We start from the raw sequence: 24,536 nt of genomic DNA on the forward strand, positions 1-24,536 counted from the left end.
CAATCCTGATACACACACACACACACAATTCGATTTTGGAAAGTAGTTACACCTAATGGAAACAGGTTATTTTTTACATGAAATGATTGACACAGATCTACTTAATGTCATTGTGTTATTGAAACACTATGGAATTAAGAGATAATAATTAGAAATGATTACCTCAGATTGACAAAATCTATTCAGGCAATCGTGTTGACCTAATTAGAAGTACCTCCCAAATGAAACAATTGTGTCAGTTTTAGCTCTGAGTTGCATTCATCCTAATTGCTAAATTAAAAAAACATTTATTAACTTTTTTTTAAATCAACAACAAACAAAGATTTAAGTAGGGAGTTTGGCATTCCCATCTGCTTCTTGCTCAACCATGAGCTTTTCTACCAGCTCCTAAACCAACAGGGTTGACGGTACAGTGTATCAACCAATACACCAGTTTAAAGGGATACTTCAGGATCTTGGCAATTCCATTTATCTACTTCCCAAGAGTCAGATTATCTCGTGCAAACCATTTTTATGTCTCTGTGTCCAGTGAAGGAAGTTAGGAAATTATGGCTTTTTGCTAAGCATGCAAAATCCCGAAGTATCGCTTTAACTACAACAACATTCTCAGTAATGGTTACATAAACGTTTTACTTTGTACATGTGATTGTTTATCTAACTTGGTTGAATGCACTGACTGAAGTCACTCTCGATAAAAGTGTCTGCTTAATGACCAAAATGTAAATGTACAAATGTATGAATGCAAAGCATGCTGGGTATTAGTCTAATGAGCTCTGTCCCCCAAAAAAGAAAAAACTCTGTGACCAAACGAAATTTGATCAGTTAATTTCTACATGAATGAATCTGGTGCACATCAAGTCCCACCGAGTTAAGTAAATTCTAAAAGGCACGATTACATTCCGCCAGAAAACATGAATTGATTGTGTAATGTTCACAAAATATGATAGAGCAAAACTTAAGGGCAGCCAAAATATTTTGGGGGAGTGCAGAATGAAAGCTTGTAAATCAACACATTCCATCAAACACATATAAAAGGAAAAACCGAACACACACATAATTAACACAAGCACATTGCAGAGAAGACACAAGCATACCTGTATAATTAAGCAATAAGGCCCAAAGGGGTGTGGTATATGGCCAATATACCACAGCTAAGGGCTCTTCTTAAAGCATGACTCAACGCAGAGTGCTAGGACACAGTCCTTAGCCGTGGTATATTGGCCATTTATCACAAACCCCCGAGTTGCCTTATTGCTATTAGAAACTGGTTACCAACCTAATTAGAGCAGTAATAAGTTTTGTCATACCTGTGGTATACGGTCTGATATACCACAGCATTCAGCCAATCAGCATTCAGGGCTCAAACCATCAAGTTTATAATTATCTACAATCATGCACAAAGTACCTCAGGTGCATCATTCATCATCAACACTACTGCCTTCCTCACGTGTAAATACATCTCACACACTCAGGTCGCAATTGTAAATGAGAACTTGTTCTCAACTTGCCTACCTGGTTAAATAAAGGTGAAATAAAAAATAAAAAACATACACAAAAACACACAAAAACACACACACACCGACTAAACCGGTCTACCCTTTACTAGAGAGCATTACTACAAGCGCGCCACTATAATCAAACGAAGGGAGAGACGCCTTAACAGGAGGCAAGGTACCTGTAGAGTAGACACACAATGGCGCACTCACACACCAACTGAGAGGGGAGAGCGAGAGGAAAGAGAGGTATACTCACGGAATGAATCAGACGACACCAGGAGCCGATATCAAAAGATTCCCGCGGATGCAAGCCGGCTTAGTCCCGGCGGGGAGTGGGATGCCCCCGAGGATAAAAGGAATGGAGCGAGAGGAGTAAGATCCGAGAGGAGGGGAAGGCGGAGGGAGGGAGGAAGAAAAAGGAGTTGGGGGGTGTCGTGAGGGACTGGGTCTCTGGGCTTTGGGAGGGTTTTCTGTTTCTTTTCACCAAGTAGTCTATTCTTTTTGATATGGTGATACGGTGTATTACGGGGGAAACCTATATAGGAGTAATGTCCAACCCCTGGGTTTGTTCTTTAATAGGAAATGATTCCCTCAGGGTGCAAAAGGATGCATTTTCTAAAGGAGTGAAAAATACCCAACAGCAGTGAAAAAGGGGATATAGACGGAGGTGAAGGTGAAGTATCTAGCTTTCTGCCCTGGTGGAGCGATGAACAGAAGGCAGAGTGAGCGAGTGTGTGCTGTTAACAAATCAAAGAGCCGGGAGGAAAAAGAACGTTCTGTTTCAATTGGAAAAAAATAACTCTTTCATTCTCCCGCCTTCCCTTGCGGCGAACGGAGCGAACAGTCCTCAAAAGGGATCTCGTTCTGAGATGAAAAGAAAAAACTAAATTAAAGAGGAAGGCAATAATGACATGTGTCTGTGGCACCTGTACCCCTCTCTCTTTCGGGTTCCCTCTCTCTTCCTCTCTCTGTCTATATCTCACCCACTTGACTGGCAAGATTAAGACATATAATGCAATTCTCTTAATTGTCCCCGGTTGTGGCGACAGTACAATCATTCAGAAGCACTCGTTTTTGCTCTCTCTCTTTCTCTCCCCCCCCCTCTCTCTTTTTGTTCTCTTACACTCTCCCCTTCGCCTGACGAATAGCGAGGAAGGCAGTGCAGAGAATGCCAATGACACTGGGTGGGTGTCAGTCTAAAGGTTGGGATCCCACCGTTACCCCACTATCTGACAGAAATGGCCCCCTGAACCTTACCCAGAACCCCCCCCCCCCACTCTATCCATCCCCCTGCCCAACCATCCCTACGGATTCTCTCCTTTCTCTCCCCTCTCCTCTATAACCGGGCTTCTGAAAATGTCAGCCTGACTCTCAGCCTCCCTCTCTCTCACTTTTCCCTTTTAGATACTCTACACCTGTTCCCCCACTCGACACGCTTCTCTTGGTTAATCTCTCTCTTTTTACCTCTCTCTTCCTTATCTACACCTTCTTGTTGTAGTTGTAATTTGTTTGTTTCAGGTGTACTTCTCACCGGGAGGGCCGGAAGATTTCCACACAATCTCTTAGAGTAAGCCAAACATAATTAGGCTACTCAAAAGCAGACGTGAAATTATGGGAAATATGAGAGAAGAGATGGGCAGATAATAACCTGGTTGCAATTTCAAACGATCGCTCAGTTCTGGGTTGTGAGAGTGAATCCACTGCTTTGTAGATCACAGAAGGATACAAAGAGTGTTTATGTTGAAACGAGATTATCTGGAACTAAAGGATTTTCGGGAATCCAATACATGACTGTACTTCCTACACGACAGCCGCATCACCTCGTGTGAGACATCTTGGCAGGAAATTCACGGGTACCAATGGTTTTCCTGTCTTTTAGTTCTCACATCCACTTGTCATCATACATAAAAAAATTACCCAAATCCGCTCGTCACTCAACGTGGCAGCAAAACACTGAGGCTGTGAACGGAACGGGTTGCCATGGCACCACCGAAAGGAAGCAAGCTTGATGCAAAGTCTTTAGGTGTGAAGGGGTACTCTAGAGGTGATCACGCAGAAGAGTGGCCCCATGGAGGGAAGTGTGGTCCTTGTCAGGGCAGGAAATGGACGCCAGGTGAAAACGTCTCCAGGAGTGATTCGAGATCTGTAGTGAAAGAGAGAAAAAGAGCAAGAGAGAGAGACAGAGAGAGAGGCAGAGAGAGAGACAGAGAGAGAGACAGAGAGAGAGACAGAGAGAGAGGCAGAGAGAGAGACAGAGAGAGAGACAGAGAGAGAGGCAGAGAGAGAGGCAGAGAGAGAGACAGAGAGAGAGACAGAGAGAGAGACAGAGAGAGAGACAGAGAGAGAGGCAGAGAGAGAGACAGAGAGAGAGGCAGAGAGAGAGACAGAGAGAGAGACAGAGAGAGAGACAGAGAGAGAGACAGATAGAGAGACAGAGAGAGAGGCAGAGAGAGAGACAGAGAGAGAGACAGAGAGAGAGGCAGAGAGAGAGACAGAGAGAGAAAGAGTGCATTTCAGCATTTCAACATCATACTGTATTGGATACCCAGTCATTATTCACCATCTCCCAGAAAATGCACTGTAAAAAGGCAGCATTTTATGTGACTTATTCTATTTATTTGTCAGTGTTCAATTACAACATCAATTTCATAAGAAATGTATAGCAGGCACAGCCACCTTTGTAGTTATGCAAACTATCATTGTTCATCCAATTTGAAATGTGTGATTCCACTGACTTCAATCATACTTTGTTTTCGAGGTAAACAACACTATTTGTTCAACTCGGGAATGAATGTTAGTATAACATTATAGGTCTCATGCAGTTTACAGCAGGTATAAAGGGTGCATCGAAGCGCTTTTGGGCTCACTCCCTCAACAACGCAGCACATTAGTCAATAACAATAATATCAAGAGCAAGACAAGAACAACAAGCAATAGGAGCAATATGAGACGTAGAATGCATAGTACTACACGGTCATAATGGACCGTACTTTACAAATATTGTAGAAAAAGCAGCATTGACTCTGTGTATGCCTGTGTGGGACTTTTGAGTGTGTGTGGCTGGGTTTGTGTGTAAGGGTTGGATGCGCGGGTCGTCGGTGCAAATAGTCTCCAAAGGGCAGATAGTCTCTGAGATGAAACTAGTCTCTAAGGTGCAGTTCTGTGCAGGGAGGCAGCTAGAGTTAGCTGTTCAGCAGTCAGATGGGTCTAGTGGTAGTAGAATCCTCATAGCCTGCTGGTCCGAGACCGTGTACCAGGTGGTAACAGTGTGAACACGCCGTGGCTCAGGTGACTGGGGACTTGCAGGGGCTTGCTTCCATTCAACCACAAGAGCATTCATGAGGTCGGGGCACTGATGTTGGGCGGTTAGGCCTGGATCGCAGCCGGTGTTCCAATTCATCCCAAAGGTGTTCGACGGGGTTGAGGTCAGGGCTCTGTGCAGGCCACATGGATCCACATGGATCTCGACAAACCATTTCGGTATGGACCTTGCATTGTGCACGGGGGCATTGTCATGCTGAAACAGGAAAGGGGCCTTCTCCAAACTGTTGCCACAAAGTTGGAAGCACAGAATCGTCTAGAATGTCATTGTATGTTGTAGTGTTAAGATTTCTCCTCATTGGAACTAAGGGGCCTAGCCCAAACCATGAAATACAGCCCCAGACCATTACTCCTCCTCCACCAAACTTTACAGTTGGCACTATGCATTCGGGCAGGTAGCGTTCTCCTGGCATCCGCCAAACCCAGATTCGTCCGTCGGACTGCCAGATGGTGAAGCGTGATTCATCACTCCAGAGAACGCGTTTCCACTCCTCCAGAGTCCAATGGCGGTGAGCCCCCCCCCCCAGTCGACGGTTGCCATTGCACATGGTGATCTTAGGCTTGTGAGCGGCTGCTCAGTCATGGAAACCCATTTCATGAAGCTCTCAACAAACAGTTCTTGTGCTGACGTCGCTTCCAGAGGCAGTTTGAAATTTGGAAGTGAGTGTTGCAACTTTTTTTTTTTTTGCGATTTTTACCCGCTACACGCTTCAGCCCTCTGCGGTCCCATTCTGTGAGCTTGTGTGGCCTACCACTTCACAGCTCAGCCATTGTTGCTCCTAGACATTTGCACTTCACAATAACGGCTCTTACGGTTGATGGGGGCAGCTCGAGCAGGGCAGAAATTGGACTAATTGACCTGCTTGACTACTTGACAGGGCGGCAGGTAGCCTAGTGGTTAGAGCGTTGGCCTAGTAACCGAAAGGTTGCAAGATCGACTCCTCTGAGCAGACGAGGTTCCTAGGCTGTCACTGTTCCTCTGCCGTCATTGAAAATAAGAATTTGTTCTTAACTGACTTGCCGAGTTAAATAAAAAATGGTTGGAAAGGTGGAATCTCTTTAACGGTGCCACGTTGAAAGTCACTGAGCTCTTCTGTAAGGCCAATCTTTGTCTATATGGGGATTGCAGGGCTGTGTGCTCAATTTTCAAACACCCGTCAGCAACGGGTGTGGCTGAAATAGCCGAATCAAGGGCGTGTCCACATACTTTTGTACATACAGCGAATGCTCTTCTAAGTAAGTGTTTCCACAGACAAGGAGGACTCTATGGTATTTTCCCTGTAACATCAACATTTACACTCTGTACTTAAAAGGCCGCACTGCTTCAAACGTACGCTGTCTAAATGTTTCCTCACTGTTGCCATGACATTAGCAGCGCGTTCATATCATATACATTACCACCAAGGGCGTTCATTTCAGCAAATGCAGAGGCTGTTTAAAGGGGGGGGGCGTGTTTGAAGATGTAGCCACAGCGATGGACATTGGAGATTTGACCATTCTACCAACATTTTGACTAACATTTGCCTAACGCTAGCGCCCTTTACGTAACGCCATCAGTGGCAGCGGGAGCCGAAACGCGCACAGCTTGCATGCCTTAGCGGGGGACGGCGGTCAAGTGGCCTCTTGTGTTTCCGCATGTAGCTACCGACTTGCAACTACAGTCTGATTTAGCACTTAGCAAATGGAGCTACCCGGCATCACTGCAACACTCCAGCCGAAAGGGCATCTGCAGACCACAACAGCTCGCATGTAGCTATTGTGAGCGAGTTCTTTGTGTGGATGCTTCCAACTCCTGGGAGACAGATAGATAGATAGATGTTTGAATGTGTGAGAACTGAAAGTGTGTGTGTGGTGTGTACGGTGAGTAGGAGTTTGGAGTTCATGTGGTGTGACGGTGAATGGTGATGGCAGGCAAATTAGCTGGATGGAGAGGTCACAGGCGGAGGATGCCCCTAATAGCATATCTCAGATCAGCTTTTCCTTATCTCTGCCCTAACCGTAAACATCTCAGAGATTAAACATAAACTGTCCCTGGATCTGTGCTTAGGGGCAACTTTCCAGTGGGAAAGATACAGGTTCAACTGTGGCAGGGTAGCCTAGTGGTTAGAGCGTTGGACTGGTAACCGAAAGGTTGCAAGATTGGATCCCCCGAGCTGACAAGGTAAAAATCTGTCGTTAACCCGCTGTTCCTAGGCCATCATTGAAAATAAGAATCTGTTCTTAACTGACTTGCCGAGTTAAATAAAGGTTTAAAAAATATCACAAGCCTTTTAAAAATGAGTAATGTCCCCTAAGCATCTCTGTTTACATCATCTGGGTTATATATTGAGGCCTAGACAAAAGAAGTGCTGGTTTGCTCTGATATCATCTCCAATATTTCAATGTAATTTAGGACTTCTGTTTCCAAACCCATGAGTCATTGTTTGCAAATCACAGTTCTCTCTCATTTGTGTCATTATTCGTTAGGCTTCACGTTGTTTTAGTCACAGGGTCATCTTTGTGTCTTCATACGGTAAAGCACCATTTACATCTCAGAATGGAGAAACCTGTGGTACAGCCAGATGGCAAAGCAGTAGGTGTGTGTGTCTGTACCCCTTTCTGCATCATGGTTGTAGGCATCTTGTTAAAGAATGTGTGGCAGGATGCGTATGTGTGTGTGTGTGTGTGTGTGTGTGTGTGTGTGTGTGTGTGTGTGTGTGTGTGTGTGTGTGTGTGTGTGTGTGTGTGTGTGTGTGTGTGTGTGTGTGTGTGTGTGTGTGTGTGTGTGTGTGTGTGTGTGTGTGTGTGTGTGTGTGTGTGTGTGTGAATGCATTAGTGTGTGCTGGTATGTTACAGTGTGTGTGTGTGTGTGCGCGCGTGCGAACGAACGTAAGTGTGTGTATGTGCACGAGAACTCAACACATCCCCCCCCCTGAGGTGTAGCTATAGCGTTATTGAACAGACACTGGTTTGTCATTGCTGTGTTCTATTCCAGAACGTCGCCTGCAGCCTACGGGACAACAGGACCCTGCCTCCCGCTGTTTAGACCCGCTGCAGCAACCCAACGGAGGCACACAGAGTGATGGTGATCTCAGTAACAGAACACAGCTTGTGCTATTATGACCCCGTCACCCCGAGTGCCATCTAGTGTTAGCATTAGCGTACAGCCATTACAGTCCTTATGGCTTTTCAGACACTGACCAAAAATATGAGTCTATGGAGCTGAGATGATGCTGGTGGTTAGTGGTTTGGGGGTAATCATGGAGGTTGAGTAGGGGTGAGGGAACTTGGGGGGGGGAGTGGGATTGTGTGGAGAAACAGGAATTCCGGGGGTGGGGAGTTCGCTGTGAGTGACGGTTTTTGACCGGTTGAACGGCGGTTGACATCCAGGCTCGTTCATACAGTTTGTATGCACCCTCGATGGGTGGCTGGGTGGGTGATGGCGGGAATGAGTGACGAAAGAAACGAGGGAACGGGAAAGAGGGGAGCGAAAGACAGAGGGGGCGATAAAATGGCTGATGGATGACCATAGTCGATATAGGAAAGGGGGGGGGCGAGGGTTGATTGATGGAGAACAATGGACAAATAACGACCAGCGAGATGAAGATGTAACAGAAATAAGAACGGGGATGAGAGAGAGGGAGGAGGAGGAGATGAAAAGGGGGAGAAAAGAGGAGAGGGAAAAACCCACACTCACCCATCTCAGTCCCCTTTCCATGGGCGAACGAACGGTTAGCCCCTGCTAGATCAGCAGTTAGCGGCTGCCACGGAGAGCGAGTGAGGGAGCCCTCAGCCAAATGCCAAACGGACGGCTATTACGAGTGTGTGTGCCAGCGACAGGAAAAAGAGAGCGAAAGGAGAGAATGGGAGGAGGGGGAAGGGGGGGAAACGAGGGAGAAAGCCGAGGAGAGGAGCAGAGGAGAGAAGAGCAGAGTTGCGCGTTGCAGGCGCAATAGAGACACTATGACCCTATCCGGTCTGTGTCCTTTAAGCATTCCCCGAATTCCCCAAAATCCGTCCAGTCCAAATCCCCTTTTACAAACAGAATGACAGATCACTTTCTTTCCATGAAGCCAATCACAGCTCCAGACTCTATTGACAGGTAGACGGATACGCACACTCAAATAAAATGCAAGAGCAAACGCTGTCGCAATGACACCCCGGTTACGGCTCCACAGGCTGTCACAAGAAGATGACAGGAATCGACCCCCTCCTCTCTGGGCTTCTGTGGTGCTCCTTTTCTTCATAAAGACCAGTCCATTTGGAGATGAGTGAAAGCTGTGTAACTGTTCCCCTGTTCCCCTGTTCTTTTTGACTCCTCTTTTCCTGTTGTCCCTCAGTATTGGGCTCGCTGTATTTCCTGTGGGGCTAGCGAAGGAACGGACTGCATTCAGCACTACCAGCAAGATACTTGCTCTCTCTCAATTAAATTCAGTTCAAGGGCTTTATGCTCTCTCTCTCTCTCTCTCTCTCTCTCTCTCTCTCTCTCTCTCTCTCTCTCTCTCTCTCTCTCTCTCTCTCTCATTGTACCTCCATACCTCTTCAGCTCTCTCCAGTCCAATCATCTCTCTCTCTCTCTCTCTCTCTCTCTCTCTCTCTCTCTCTCTCTCTCTCTCTCTCTCTCTTCTCTCTCTCTCTCTCTCCATCTCTCTCTCTCTCTCTCTCTCTCTCATTGTACCTCCATACCTCTTCAGCTCTCTCCAGTCCAATCGTCTCTCCCTCTCTCTCTCTCTCTCTCTCTCTCTCTCTCTCTCTCTCTCTCTCTCTCTCTCTCTCTCTCTCTCTCTCTCTCTCTCTCTCTCTCTCTCTCTCTCTCTCTCTCTCTCTCTCTCTCTCTCTCTCAAGATAAATATCAACTGGCTGCCACCCTTTCATCCCCTACTGTCAATCAAGAACACAACATAAAATAAACATCAGCCCGCCTCTCTCTCATGGGCGCACAAACACACACTAAAACACACACACTAAAACACACACACTAAAACACAGACAGACACACAGGCATATAGTGACATACTCGCACAGAAAATGCTTGTGCTTCTAGTTACGACAATGCAGTAATATCTAACAAGTAATCGAACAAATTCACAACAACTACCTAATACACACAAATGTAAAGGGATGAATAAGAATATGTACATATAAATATATGGATGAGCAATGGCCGTGCGGCATAGGCAAGATGCAGTAGATGGTGTAGAATACAGTATATACATATGAGATGAGATGAGTAATGTAGGATATGTAAACATTATTACAGTTTTTACAATCCCTTTGGCACTAATTTCAGAACCTTGTGGTCATTTTTCAAAACTCTGGACACAAAACTCAAAACGGTCATCACTTACACTTGTAACACAGGCTGTCCAATGTTCAAAACATTGCATAGTGCATTCATATCTTTAAAGAAACCTTGCAGAATCATTGGTTCAAATAACTAATTTATCATGAAATACCATAGAAACATTCATTTCGATCACCCACACACAATATACCGATAGTTTCACTGCGTAGTTGTTAGTACAATCATTAAATATTGTAGTACAAAATATGTGATACATGTTTGTTTATGGTACTTACACGTAAATACATCACTGTAAAAGGACTAGTAGAGAGAATACTACAGACACAGTGGAATCATTGAACAAAATCTGACATTTATTGATGAAATACAATAAAATCACTCATAGGTTCCTTTTGAATCAGAGCAAAAATAATTAGCTACAAAAAAAGAAAATAACTACAGTAAAACATCAACTGCGGTGTTCCTCACCTGGCTTACTATAGAACATCACTGCAGTGTTCCTCACCTGGCTTACTGTAAAACATCACTGCAGTGTTCCTCACCTGGCTTACTGTAAAACATCAACTGCGGTGTTCCTCACCTGGCTTACTGTAGAACATCACTGCAGTGTTCCTCACCTGGCTTACTGTAAAACATCACTGCAGTGTTCCTCACCTGGCTTACTGTAAAACATCACTGCAGTGTTCCTCACCTGGCTTACTGTAAAACATCAACTGCGGTGTTCCTCACCTGGCTTACTGTAAAACATCACTGCAGTGTTCCTCACCTGGCTTACTGTATAACATCACTGCAGTGTTCCTCACCTGGCTTACTGTAAAACATCAACTGCGGTGTTCCTCACCTGGCTTACTGTAAAACATCAACTGCGGTGTTCCTCACCTGGCTTACTGTAAAACATCACTGCAGTGTTCCTCACCTGGCTTACTGTATAACATCACTGCAGTGTTCCTCACCTGGCTTACTGTAAAACATCAACTGCGGTGTTCCTCACCTGGCTTACTGTATAACATCACTGCAGTGTTCCTCACCTGGCTTACTGTAAAAAGCTGAACAAAGGATTGATTACTGTACTTCTATATTTCCATCAACCCTGTCTTGTGGATTTGGCCACAGGTTCTCATCCACATCACAATGGATGTCTTCATTAGCCAAACATCTTGGGAAGAATCTTCAGGTGAATCCAGGCCTGACACTGGTCTGTCGTGATGTCATTGCATGCGTCATCCATGGCCTGGAGAAGGGCGGCTTGTTCGCGAGGGCGCCTATCATATACCTTCCACCCCCATGTGGAGAAAACTTCTTCATTTGGGATTTAGGAAATGAGAGTATGGGGGTGAGTACAGGGTGGTAAATTGTGGGTGGGCCTGAAACCATGCTTGCACCATTTGAGCATAGGTCATTTCCTGACACCATATGTCATAGGTCATTTCCTGACACCACACTCCGAGGGCCCACACCTCCTCCCTGTAGGCCGTCTCGTTGTTGTTGGTAGTCAAGCCTACCACCGTGGTGTCGTTTGCAAACTTGATGATTGAGTTGGAGGCGTGCATGGCCACAGTCCTGGGTGAACAGGGAGTACAGGAGAGGGCTGAGATGCACAAACACACACAGACTCAACCTGCGGTTAAAAAACATAAGGCAGATGGTTATGTGAGAGAAGAAATCCGTCACGGATGGCGTGTGTGTGTGTGTGTGTGTGTGTGTGTGTGTGTGTGTGTGTGTGTGTGTGTGTGTGTGTGTGTGTGTGTGTGTGTGTGTGTGTGTGTGTGTGTGTGTGTGTGTGTGTGTGTGTGTGTGTGTGTGTGTGTGTGTGTGTGTGTGTGTGTGTGTGTGAGCATCCAGTGAGGATAGGATAAAGGGAAAGGGAATGCCTGATCACAGGGGGAGACAGGGCTCATAAACCTTATGCCCTACAGGAGTGTTACGTACCGTCCCTCACGATACATTACATTTACCTCCCTTATCCTCCTTTCTCCCCTCTTTCATCCTCTCTCCCTCTCAAAGTAGAGTCCCCCTGGGGCATGATGTGTAGGTACTTCACTCCACCCCCCCTCTCTCTCTCCCTCATTCACACACACACACACACACACACACACACACACACACACACACACACACACTACACTACACTACACTACACTACACTACACTACACAAAAACAGGCACAATAACACATTTGCTATGGAAAGCTCCCTAAATCAATGGTGCACACATCTCTATATCCATTTTCATTGGGGTCTGGGACTATTCAGGGTATTTCTATGTTGTAACTGCCACTGGGTGCTTAGGACAAAGCAGGAAATGAGAACCACTTACTGGGACGTTATGGACATAAAGAGCATAGCTAGCTTCAGATCTTTATATGAGATCGGAACGAGAGAAAACGAGAACAACTGAAAGAGGAAATAAATTGGGGGAAATCGAATGTGAGGTGAGAACAAATTGAGTCACGACCGATCATGAAATCAATACTGCCTAGATTTTCAGAAGGATGAGACTCGACCGATCATGAAATCAATACTACCTAGATTTTCAGAAGGATGAGACTCGACCGATCATGAAATCAATACTACCTAGATTTTCAGAAGGATGAGACACGACCGATCATGAAATCAATACTACCTAGATTTTCAGAAGGATGAGACACGACCGATCATGAAATCAATACTACCTAGATATTCAGAAGGATGAGACACGACCGATCATGAAATCAATACTACCTAGATTTTCAGAAGGATGAGACACGACCGATCATGAAATCAATGCTGCCTAGATATTCAGGATGAGACTCGACCGATCATGAAATCAATGCTGCTTAGATATTCAGAAGGATGATAGATGACCGGGATATCTAGTACGTCAGAATTGAAACTATAAAACTGATCAGAGTCAGCCTAGATGTAATACAAATGTCTAGCTACACGCACATACAAAAATTAACACACATCTACACACACACACACGCACACACACCCACACTGTAACATACCAGCACACACTAATGCATTCACACACACACACACGCACACACACACGCACACACACACACACACACACACACACACACACACACACACACACACACACACACACACACACACACACACACACACACACACACACACACACACACACACACACACACACACACACACACAGCTTGACATTAGTGTCCCCTGCTTAAGGGCAGTGCGCTACCCAAGTCCCTTTATCTGCATGTAACAACTGTGGTGTTTTATCGTCCCCGTTCACTCATACTGTCCTCTCCTTTCCGGGCCCGTCTGTGTGGTCCCACTGTTCACCACAGCCTGAGAACACTATGGCGGGGGAAGCCAGAGAGAGCGATAGAGAAAGAGGGAGAGAGAGAGAGAGAGAGAGAGAACTTCAGAAAGGTGTGTTAGGAAGACTACGAAGGAGAAAGTCGGAGAACAGTTGGTGAGGGAGAGAGATAGAAAAAGAGAGAGGGGGTAGAAAAGAGGAGAACTGACATTCAGCCCCGGCGCCATACCTCGCCTGTGGAATAATGATTAGGCTCTCAGCATGCCGGTCACACACACTCTACTATCAATGAGTGAGTGAGCGAGAGAGAGAGGAAAGGAGGGAAGAGAGGGAGCAGGAGAGCGACACATTGAGGGAGCAACAAAGTGAATAAGAGAGTGTAGAGTGAAAGAGGATTGAGACGGAGGGGAGGATAGCGAGAGGGGGAGGGAAGCAATGAAGCGCAGTGATGTCGAGGTATGGGGGGGGGGGGGTGCAGTATGAGAATGAAGATGTTGGGAGGCACACACTTGGGACCCACATGCGCGTGGTGAGGGCATAGGTCGTGGCCAGGGTGGGCAGAAATACAAGGAATTGGGGGCTTTGCCAGGAGAAGCACAGGTCAGAAAGATGGTACACAGTACTTGAATTATGTGCAGAAAATAACAGCGTGTACGACTGTAAATGTGAGGATATGATTCTAGACGAAAAACAACAGAGAAAAGATGAACAGGAAGAGAATGTCCCCTCAAACCAGGAAGAATACATCCTCTCAAAACAGGAAGGACATGTCCCCTCAAACCAGGAAGAATACACCCTCTCAAAACAGGAAGGACATGTCCCCTCAAACCAGGAAGAATACACCCTCTCAAAACAGGAAGGACATGTCCCCTCAAACCAGGAAGAAAACACCCTCTCAAAACAGGAAGGACATGTCCCCTCAAACCAGGAAGAATACACCCTCTCAAAACAGGAAGGACATGTCCCCTCAAACCAGGAAGAAAACACCCTCTCAAAACAGGAAGGACATGTCCCCTCAAATCAGGAAGAATACATCCTCTCAAACCAGTTTTCACACGTCTACATGTTAAAGCCTCCCCTTTGTGGGAACAACTGTCATTAGCGCCACGATATGGCGTATTTAGCATGACGCAAATTGTGAAATATGAAATGTCTGAGAAAATGAATTGCTGAGATTTCACTACCGTACTGCCTAGATGAGATAATCTATCTTGTTTGTGTGGCTTCTCCAGGTCATCGTCCAAATTTGAGGCGTGAAGAAGACAAAATGCAGTAACTATGACGAATAGCCATAATATAAATTCTGAAAGCGCGTTTGAGCAGAAATAAACTCTGAACGTCCGAATGTTAAATGCTCCAATGATTCATTGAAGCTCCTAAATGTCAAAAAGGAGTTGCAATATTGATGTTTACATGGACAAAGTGGTTACGTGAAATGTGACAAGACTTGGCACAAACATTTGGGAGGTTAAACACTCCGTCTCACCACCGTCTCGATCCCTCAAACTCATCTCTGGACCTCAAAGCCAGTTCCACGGCGATTTGTCATTGTTCCACTCTAATCTGGGCCTGATTGAGACCTGGGACAGCAGGTGGGTGCATTTAATTATGTCAATTGTAAAGTATTTTGTCTGTAATGTATTTTTGGTTATGTGTTGGACCACCGGTAAGACTAGATGTCTACATTGGAGCTAATGGAGATCCTAATCAATCAACAACAACAACAACAACAAACATTTGTCACACAAATCAGTGGAAAGAGTTGTTAGAGGCTTTCAATACTTCATTTAGGAGACACGTGGAGTAAGTGGCAAGTGCACCATGCCCTGTATCAAGTTCATCATGCCCTGTCTCATGTGCACCATGCCCTGTATCAAGTTCATCATGCCCTGTCTCAAGTTCATCATGCCCTGTCTCAAGTTCATCATGCCCTGTCTCAAGTTCATCATGCCCTGTCTCAAGTGCACCATGCCCTGTATCAAGTTCATCATGCCCTGTCTCATGTGCACCATGCCCTGTATCAAGTTCATCATGCCCTGTCTCGAGTTCATCATGCCCTGTCTCAAGTTCATCATGCCCTGTCTCATGTGCACCATGCCCTGTATCAAGTTCATCATGCCCTGTCTCATGTGCACCATGCCCTGTATCAAGTTCATCATGCCCTGTCTCATGTGCACCATGCCCTGTATCAAGTTCATCATGCCCTGTCTCATGTGCACCATGCCCTGTATCAAGTTCATCATGCCCTGTCTCGAGTTCATCATGCCCTGTATCAAGTTCATCATGCCCTGTCTCATGTGCACCATGCCCTGTCTCAAGTTCATCATGCCCTGTCTCATGTGCACCATGCCCTGTATCAAGTTCATCATGCCCTGTCTCGAGTTTATCATGCCCTGTCTCGAGTTTATCATGCCCTGTCTCAAGTTCATCATGCCCTGTCTCAAGTTCATCATGCCCTGTATCAAGTTGGTCCTTCTGTAGCTCAGTTGGTAGAGCATGGTGCTTGTAACGCCAGAGTAGTGGGTTCGATCCCCGGGACCACCCATACGTAGAATGTATGCACACATGACTGTAAGTCACTTTGGATAAAAGCGTCTGCTAAATGGCATATATTATTATTATTATATTAAGTTCATCATGCCCTGTCTCATGTGCACCATGCCCTGTATCAAGTTCATCATGCCCTGTCTCATGTGCTCCATGCCCTGTCTCAAGTGCACCATGCCCTGTCTCAAGTGCACCATGCCCTGTCTCGAGTTCATCATGCCCTGTCTCAAGTTCATCATGCCCTGTCTCCAGTGCACCATGCCCTGTCTCAAGTTCATCATGCCCTGTCTCAAGTGCACCATGTCCTGTCTCAAGTGCACCATGTCCTGTCTCAAGTGCACCATGTCCTGTCTCAAGTGCACCATGTCCTGTCTCCAGTTCATCATGCCCTGTCTCAAGTTCATCATGCCCTGTCTCAAGTTCATCATGCCCTGTCTCCAGTGCACCATGTCCTGTCTCAAGTTCATCATGCCCTGTCTCAAGTGCACCATGTCCTGTCTCAAGTGCACCATGTCCTGTCTCAAGTGCACCATGTCCTGTCTCAAGTGCACCATGTCCTGTCTCCAGTTCATCATGCCCTGTCTCAAGTTCATCATGCCCTGTCTCAAGTTCATCATGCCCTGTCTCAAGTGCACCATGTCCTGTCTCAAGTGCACCATGTCCTGTCTCAAGTGCACCATGTCCTGTCTCAAGTGCACCATGTCCTCCAGTTCATCATGCCCTGTCTCAAGTTCATCATGCCCTGTCTCAAGTTCATCATGCCCTGTCTCAAGTTCATCATGCCCTGTCTCAAGCCCTGTCACCATGTCCTGTCTCAAGTTCATCATGCCCTGTCTCAAGTTCATCATGCCCTGTCTCAAGTGCACCATGCCCTGTCTCAAGTTCATCATGCCCTGTCTCAAGTGCACCATGTCCTGTCTCAAGTGCACCATGTCCTGTCTCAAGTGCACCATGCCCTGTCTCAAGTTCACCATGCCCTGTCTCATGTGCACCATGCCCTGTATCAAGTTCATCATGCTCTGTCTCAAGTTCATCATGCCCTGTCTCAAATGCACCATGCCCTGTCTCAAGTTCATCATGCCCTGTCTCAAGTGCACCATGCCCTGTCTCAAGTTCATCATGCCCTGTCTCCAGTGCATCATGCCCTGTCTCAAGTGCATCATGCCCTGTCTCAAGTGCATCATGCCCTGTCTCCAGTGCACCATGCCCTGTCTCAAGTTCATCATGCCCTGTCTCAAGTGCACCATGTCCTGTCTCAAGTGCACCATGTCCTGTCTCAAGTGCACCATGTCCTGTCTCCAGTTCATCATGCCCTGTCTCAAGTTCATCATGCCCTGTCTCAAGTTCATCATGCCCTGTCTCAAGTGCACCATGCCCTGTCTCAAGTTCATCATGCCCTGTCTCAAGTGCACCATGTCCTGTCTTAAGTGCACCATGTCCTGTCTCAAGTGCACCATGTCCTGTCTCCAGTTCATCATGCCCTGTCTCAAGTGCACCATGTCCTGTCTCAAGTGCACCATGTCCTGTCTCAAGTGCACCATGTCCTGTCTCCAGTTCATCATGCCCTGTCTCAAGTTCATCATGCCCTGTCTCAAGTTCATCATGCCCTGTCTCAAGTGCATCATGCCCTGTCTCAAGTTCATCATGCCCTGTCTCCAGTGCACCATGCCCTGTCTCAAGTGCACCATGTCCTGTCTCAAGTTCATCATGCCCTGTCTCAAGTTCATCATGCCCTGTCTCAAGTGCACCATGCCCTGTCTCAAGTTCATCATGCCCTGTCTCAAGTGCACCATGTCCTGTCTCAAGTGCACCATGTCCTGTCTCAAGTGCACCATGCCCTGTCTCAAGTTCACCATGCCCTGTCTCATGTGCACCATGCCCTGTATCAAGTTCATCATGCTCTGTCTCAAGTTCATCATGCCCTGTCTCAAATGCACCATGCCCTGTCTCAAGTTCATCATGCCCTGTCTCAAGTGCACCATGCCCTGTCTCAAGTTCATCATGCCCTGTCTCCAGTTCATCATGCCCTGTCTCCAGTGCATCATGCCCTGTCTCAAGTGCATCATGCCCTGTCTCAAGTGCATCATGCCCTGTCTCCAGTTCATCATGCCCTGTCTCCAGTTCATCATGCCCTGTCTCCAGTGCACCATGCCCTGTCTCAAGTTCATCATGCCCTGTCTCCAGTTCATCATGCCCTGTCTCAAGTGCACCATGCCCTGTCTCAAGTTCATCATGCCCTGTCTCCAGTTCATCATGCCCTGTCTCAAGTGCATCATGCCCTGTCTCAAGTGCACCATGTCCTGTCTCAAGTTCATCATGCCCTGTCTCAAGTGCACCATGCCCTGTCTCAAGTGCACCATGTCCTGTCTCAAGTTCATCATGCCCTGTCTCAAGTGCACCATGTCCTGTCTCAAGTGCACCATGCCCTGTCTCGAGTTCATCATGCCCTGTCTCAAGTTCATCATGCCCTGTCTCAAGTGCACCATGTCCTGTCTCAAGTTCATCATGCCCTGTCTCAAGTTCATCATGCCCTGTCTCAAGTTCATCATGCCCTGTCTCAAGTTCATCATGCCCTGTCTCAAGTTCATCATGCCCTGTCTCCAGTGCACCATGCCCTGTCTCAAGTTCATCATGCCCTGTCTCAAGTGCACCATGTCCTGTCTCAAGTTCACCATGCCCTGTCTCAAGTGCACCATGCCCTGTCTCGAGTTCATCATGCCCTGTCTCAAGTGCACCATGTCCTGTCTCAAGTGCACCATGTCCTGTCTCAAGTGCACCATGTCCTGTCTCCAGTTCATCATGCCCTGTCTCAAGTTCATCATGCCCTGTATCAAGTTCATCATGCCCTGTCTCAAGTTCATCATGCCCTGTCTCAAGTTCATCATGCCCTGTCTCCAGTGCACCATGCCCTGTCTCAAGTTCATCATGCCCTGTCTCAAGTGCACCATGTCCTGTCTCAAGTTCATCATGCCCTGTCTCAAGTTCATCATGCCCTGTCTCAAGTGCACCATGCCCTGTCTCAAGTTCATCATGCCCTGTCTCATGGTGTCCTGTCTCAAGTGCACCATGCCCTGTCTCAAGTGCACCATGCCCTGTCTCGAGTTCATCATGCCCTGTCTCAAGTTCATCATGCCCTGTCTCAAGTGCACCATGTCCTGTCTCAAGTGCACCATGTCCTGTCTCAAGTGCACCATGTCCTGTCTCAAGTGCACCATGTCCTGTCTCCAGTTCATCATGCCCTGTCTCAAGTGCACCATGTCCTGTCTCAAGTGCACCATGTCCTGTCTCAAGTGCACCATGTCCTGTCTCCAGTTCATCATGCCCTGTCTCAAGTTCATCATGCCCTGTCTCAAGTTCATCATGCCCTGTCTCCAGTTCATCATGCCCTGTCTCAAGTTCATCATGCCCTGTCTCAAGTGCACCATGTCCTGTCTCAAGTTCATCATGCCCTGTCTCAAGTTCATCATGCCCTGTCTCAAGTTCATCATGCCCTGTCTCAAGTTCATCATGCCCTGTCTCAAGTGCACCATGCCCTGTCTCAAGTTCATCATGCCCTGTCTCAAGTGCACCATGTCCTGTCTCAAGTGCACCATGTCCTGTCTCAAGTGCACCATGCCCTGTCTCAAGTTCACCATGCCCTGTCTCATGTGCACCATGCCCTGTATCAAGTTCATCATGCTCTGTCTCAAGTTCATCATGCCCTGTCTCAAGTGCACCATGCCCTGTCTCAAGTTCATCATGCCCTGTCTCCAGTTCATCATGCCCTGTCTCCAGTGCATCATGCCCTGTCTCAAGTGCATCATGCCCTGTCTCCAGTTCATCATGCCCTGTCTCCAGTTCATCATGCCCTGTCTCCGGTGCACCATGCCCTGTCTCAAGTTCATCATGCCCTGTCTCCAGTGCATCATGCCCTGTCTCAAGTGCATCATGCCCTGTCTCAAGTGCATCATGCCCTGTCTCAAGTTCATCATGCCCTGTCTCAAGTTCATCATGCCCTGTCTCAAGTGCACCATGCCCTGTCTCAAGTTCATCATGCCCTGTCTCCAGTTCATCATGCCCTGTCTCAAGTGCATCATGCCCTGTCTCAAGTGCACCATGTCCTGTCTCAAGTTCATCATGCCCTGTCTCAAGTGCACCATGCCCTGTCTCAAGTGCACCATGTCCTGTCTCAAGTTCATCATGCCCTGTCTCAAGTGCACAATGTCCTGTCTCAAGTGCACCATGCCCTGTCTCGAGTTCATCATGCCCTGTCTCAAGTTCATCATGCCCTGTCTCAAGTGCACCATGTCCTGTCTCAAGTTCATCATGCCCTGTCTCAAGTGCACCATGTCCTGTCTCAAGTGCACCATGTCCTGTCTCAAGTGCACCATGCCCTGTCTCAAGTTCACCATGCCCTGTCTCCAGTTCATCATGCCCTGTCTCAAGTGCACCATGTCCTGTCTCAAGTGCACCATGTCCTGTCTCCAGTTCATCATGCCCTGCCTCAAGTTCATCATGCCCTGTCTCAAGTTCATCATGCCCTGTCTCAAGTTCATCATGCCCTGTCTCAAGTTCATCATGCCCTGTCTCCAGTGCACCATGCCCTGTCTCAAGTTCATCATGCCCTGTCTCAAGTGCACCATGTCCTGTCTCAAGTTCATCATGCCCTGTCTCAAGTTCATCATGCCCTGTCTCAAGTGCACCATGCCCTGTCTCAAGTTCATCATGCCCTGTCTCAAGTGCACCATGTCCTGTCTCAAGTGCACCATGTCCTGTCTCAAGTGCACCATGCCCTGTCTCAAGTTCACCATGCCCTGTCTCATGTGCACCATGCCCTGTATCAAGTTCATCATGCTCTGTCTCAAGTTCATCATGCCCTGTCTCAAATGCACCATGCCCTGTCTCAAGTTCATCATGCCCTGTCTCAAGTGCACCATGCCCTGTCTCAAGTTCATCATGCCCTGTCTCCAGTTCATCATGCCCTGTCTCCAGTGCATCATGCCCTGTCTCAAGTGCATCATGCCCTGTCTCAAGTGCATCATGCCCTGTCTCCAGTTCATCATGCCCTGTCTCCAGTTCATCATGCCCTGTCTCCAGTGCACCATGCCCTGTCTCAAGTTCATCATGCCCTGTCTCCAGTTCATCATGCCCTGTCTCAAGTTCATCATGCCCTGTCTCAAGTGCACCATGTCCTGTCTCAAGTTCATCATGCCCTGTCTCCAGTTCATCATGCCCTGTCTCAAGTGCATCATGCCCTGTCTCAAGTGCATCATGCCCTGTCTCCAGTTCATCATGCCCTGTCTCAAGTGCATCATGCCCTGTCTCAAGTGCATCATGCCCTGTCTCCAGTTCATCATGCCCTGTCTCAAGTGCACCATGCCCTGTCTCAAGTGCATCATGCCCTGTCTCAAGTTCATCATGCCCTGTCTCCAGTTCATCATGCCCTGTCTCAAGTTCATCATGCCCTGTCTCAAGTGCACCATGCCCTGTCTCAAGTTCATCATGCCCTGTCTCAAGTTCATCATGCCCTGTCTCAAGTGCACCATGCCCTGTCTCAAGTTCATCATGCCCTGTCTCCAGTTCATCATGCCCTGTCTCAAGTGCATCATGCCCTGTCTCCAGTTCATCATGCCCTGTCTCAAGTGCACCATGCCCTGTCTCAAGTGCATCATGCCCTGTCTCAAGTTCATCATGCCCTGTCTCCAGTTCATCATGCCCTGTCTCAAGTGCATCATGCCCTGTCTCAAGTGCACCATGCCCTGTCTCAAGTGCACCATGTCCTGTCTCAAGTTCATCATGCCCTGTCTCAAGTGCACCATGTCCTGTCTCAAGTGCCCCATGCCCTGTCTCAAGTTCATCATGCCCTGTCTCAAGTGCACCATGCCCTGTCTCAAGTGCATCATGCCCTGTCTCCAGTTCATCATGCCCTGTCTCCAGTTCATCATGCCCTGTCTCCAGTGCACCATGCCCTGTCTCAAGTTCATCATGCCCTGTCTCCAGTTCATCATGCCCTGTCTCAAGTGCACCATGCCCTGTCTCAAGTTCATCATGCCCTGTCTCCAGTTCATCATGCCCTGTCTCAAGTTCATCATGCCCTGTCTCAAGTGCACCATGCCCTGTCTCAAGTTCATCATGCCCTGTCTCCAGTTCATCATGCCCTGTCTCAAGTGCATCATGCCCTGTCTCAAGTGCACCATGCCCTGTCTCGAGTTCATCATGCCCTGTCTCAAGTTCATCATGCCCTGTCTCAAGTTCATCATGCCCTGTCTCGAGTTCATCATGCCCTGTCTCAAGTGCACCATGCTCTGTCTCGAGTTCATCATGCCCTGTCTCAAGTTCATCATGCCCTGTCTCAAGTGCACCATGTCCTGTCTCAAGTGCACCATGTCCTGTCTCAAGTGCACCATGCCCTGTCTCAAGTTCATCATGCCCTGTCTCAAGTTCATCATGCCCTGTCTCGAGTTCATCATGCCCTGTCTCAAGTGCACCATGCTCTGTCTCGAGTTCATCATGCCCTGTCTCAAGTTCATCATGCCCTGTCTCAAGTGCACCATGTCCTGTCTCAAGTGCACCATGTCCTGTCTCAAGTGCACCATGCCCTGTCTCAAGTTCACCATGCCCTGTCTCCAGTTCATCATGCCCTGTCTCAAGTTCATCATGCCCTGTCTCAAGTTCATCATGCCCTGTCTCCAGTTCATCATGTCCTGTCTCAAGTTCATCATGCCCTGTCTCAAGTGCACCATGCCCTGTCTCAAGTTCATCATGCCCTGTCTCCAGTTCATCATGCCCTGTCTCAAGTGCATCATGCCCTGTCTCAAGTGCATCATGCCCTGTCTCCAGTTCATCATGCCCTGTCTCAAGTGCACCATGCCCTGTCTCAAGTGCATCATGCCCTGTCTCAAGTTCATCATGCCCTGTCTCCAGTTCATCATGCCCTGTCTCAAGTGCACCATGCCCTGTCTCAAGTTCATCATGCCCTGTCTCAAGTTCATCATGCCCTGTCTCAAGTGCACCATGCCCTGTCTCATGTGCACCATGCCCTGTCTCAAGTGCACCATGCTCTGTCTCAAGTGCACCATGCCCTGTCCCGCGATCATCATGCCCTGTCTCATGTGCACCATGCCCTGTCTTAAGTGCATCATGCCCTGTCTCATGTGCACCATGCCCTGTCTCAAGTTCATCATGCCCTGTCTCACGTGCACCATGCCGTGTCTCAAGTTCATCATGCCCTGTCTCAAGTGCACCATGCCCTGTCTCAAGCTCATCATGCCCTGTCTCAAGTGCACCATACCCTGTCTCAAGTTCATCATGCCCTGTCTCAAGTGCACCATGCCCTGTCTCAAGCTCATCATGCCCAGTCTCAATTTCATCATGCTCTGTCTCGAGTTCATCATGCCCTGTCTCAAGTGCACCATGCCCTGTCTCGAGTTCATCATGCCCTGTCTCAAGTTCACCATGCCCTGTCTCAAGTTCATCATGCTCTGTCTCAAGTTCATCATGCCCTGTCTCAAATGCACCATGCTCTGTCTCCAGTTCACCATGCCCTGTCTCAAGTTCACCATGCTCTGTCTCCAGTTCACCATGCCCTGTCTCAAGTTCATCATGCCCTGTCTCAAGTTCACCATGCTCTGTCTCCAGTTCATCATGCCCTGTATCAAGTTCATCATGCCCTGTCTCATGTGCACCATGCCCTGTCTCAAGTTCATCATGCCCTGTCTCAAGTGCACCATGCCCTGTCTCAAGTTCACCATGCCCTGTCTCCAGTTCATCATGCCCTGTCTCAAGTTCATCATGCCCTGTCTCCAGTTCATCATGCCCTGTCTCAAGTTCATCATGCCCTGTCTCAAGTGCACCATGCCCTGTCTCAAGTTCATCATGCCCTGTCTCCAGTTCATCATGCCCTGTCTCAAGTGCATCATGCCCTGTCTCAAGTGCATCATGCCCTGTCTCCAGTTCATCATGCCCTGTCTCAAGTGCACCATGCCCTGTCTCAAGTGCATCATGCCCTGTCTCAAGTTCATCATGCCCTGTCTCCAGTTCATCATGCCCTGTCTCAAGTGCACCATGCCCTGTCTCAAGTTCATCATGCCCTGTCTCATGTGCACCATGCCCTGTATCAAGTTCATCATGCCCTGTCTCATGTGCACCATGCCCTGTCTCAAGTTCATCATGCCCTGTCTCAAGTGCACCATGCCCTGTCTCAAGTGCACCATGCCCTGTCTCGAGTTCATCATGCCCTGTCTCAAGTTCATCATGCCCTGTCTCAAGTTCATCATGCCCTGTCTCGAGTTCATCATGCCCTGTCTCAAGTGCACCATGCTCTGTCTCGAGTTCATCATGCCCTGTCTCAAGTTCATCATGCCCTGTCTCAAGTGCACCATGTCCTGTCTCAAGTGCACCATGTCCTGTCTCAAGTGCACCATGCCCTGTCTCAAGTTCATCATGCCCTGTCTCAAGTTCATCATGCCCTGTCTCGAGTTCATCATGCCCTGTCTCAAGTGCACCATGCTCTGTCTCGAGTTCATCATGCCCTGTCTCAAGTTCATCATGCCCTGTCTCAAGTGCACCATGTCCTGTCTCAAGTGCACCATGTCCTGTCTCAAGTGCACCATGCCCTGTCTCAAGTTCA

At 47.8% G+C, this 24,536-nt stretch overlaps 2 protein-coding genes across 13 annotated transcripts in view; one reads left to right on the plus strand and one right to left on the minus strand.

Annotated features, from left to right (window-relative positions):
* Positions 1–24,536, minus strand: part of LOC124012537 (glutamate receptor ionotropic, kainate 5-like) — a 151,509-nt gene that overhangs the window by 99,548 nt on the left and 27,425 nt on the right. For 4 of the 12 annotated variants that reach the window (XM_046326273.1, XM_046326274.1, XM_046326279.1 and 1 more), the window contains exon 1: positions 1,753–2,742. The gene's annotated coding sequence lies outside the window, so the exon portion shown is untranslated. Of the gene's footprint in view, positions 1–1,752; positions 2,743–3,413; positions 3,640–8,493; positions 9,246–24,536 lie in introns of those variants that run through there. The other 8 variants (XM_046326282.1, XM_046326283.1, XM_046326281.1 and 5 more) reach the window with 4 other exon arrangements.
* LOC124012538 (putative protein TPRXL) lies at positions 21,951–22,850 on the plus strand (the record flags this gene model as incomplete). The annotated part of the gene is made up of 1 exon (XM_046326284.1): positions 21,951–22,850. A coding segment is annotated over one exon (900 nt), but the record flags the coding sequence as incomplete, so codon positions are not given.

Source organism: Oncorhynchus gorbuscha, linkage group LG24 (assembly GCF_021184085.1).
Source record: "Oncorhynchus gorbuscha isolate QuinsamMale2020 ecotype Even-year linkage group LG24, OgorEven_v1.0, whole genome shotgun sequence".
Classification (NCBI taxonomy): domain Eukaryota; kingdom Metazoa; phylum Chordata; class Actinopteri; order Salmoniformes; family Salmonidae; genus Oncorhynchus; species Oncorhynchus gorbuscha.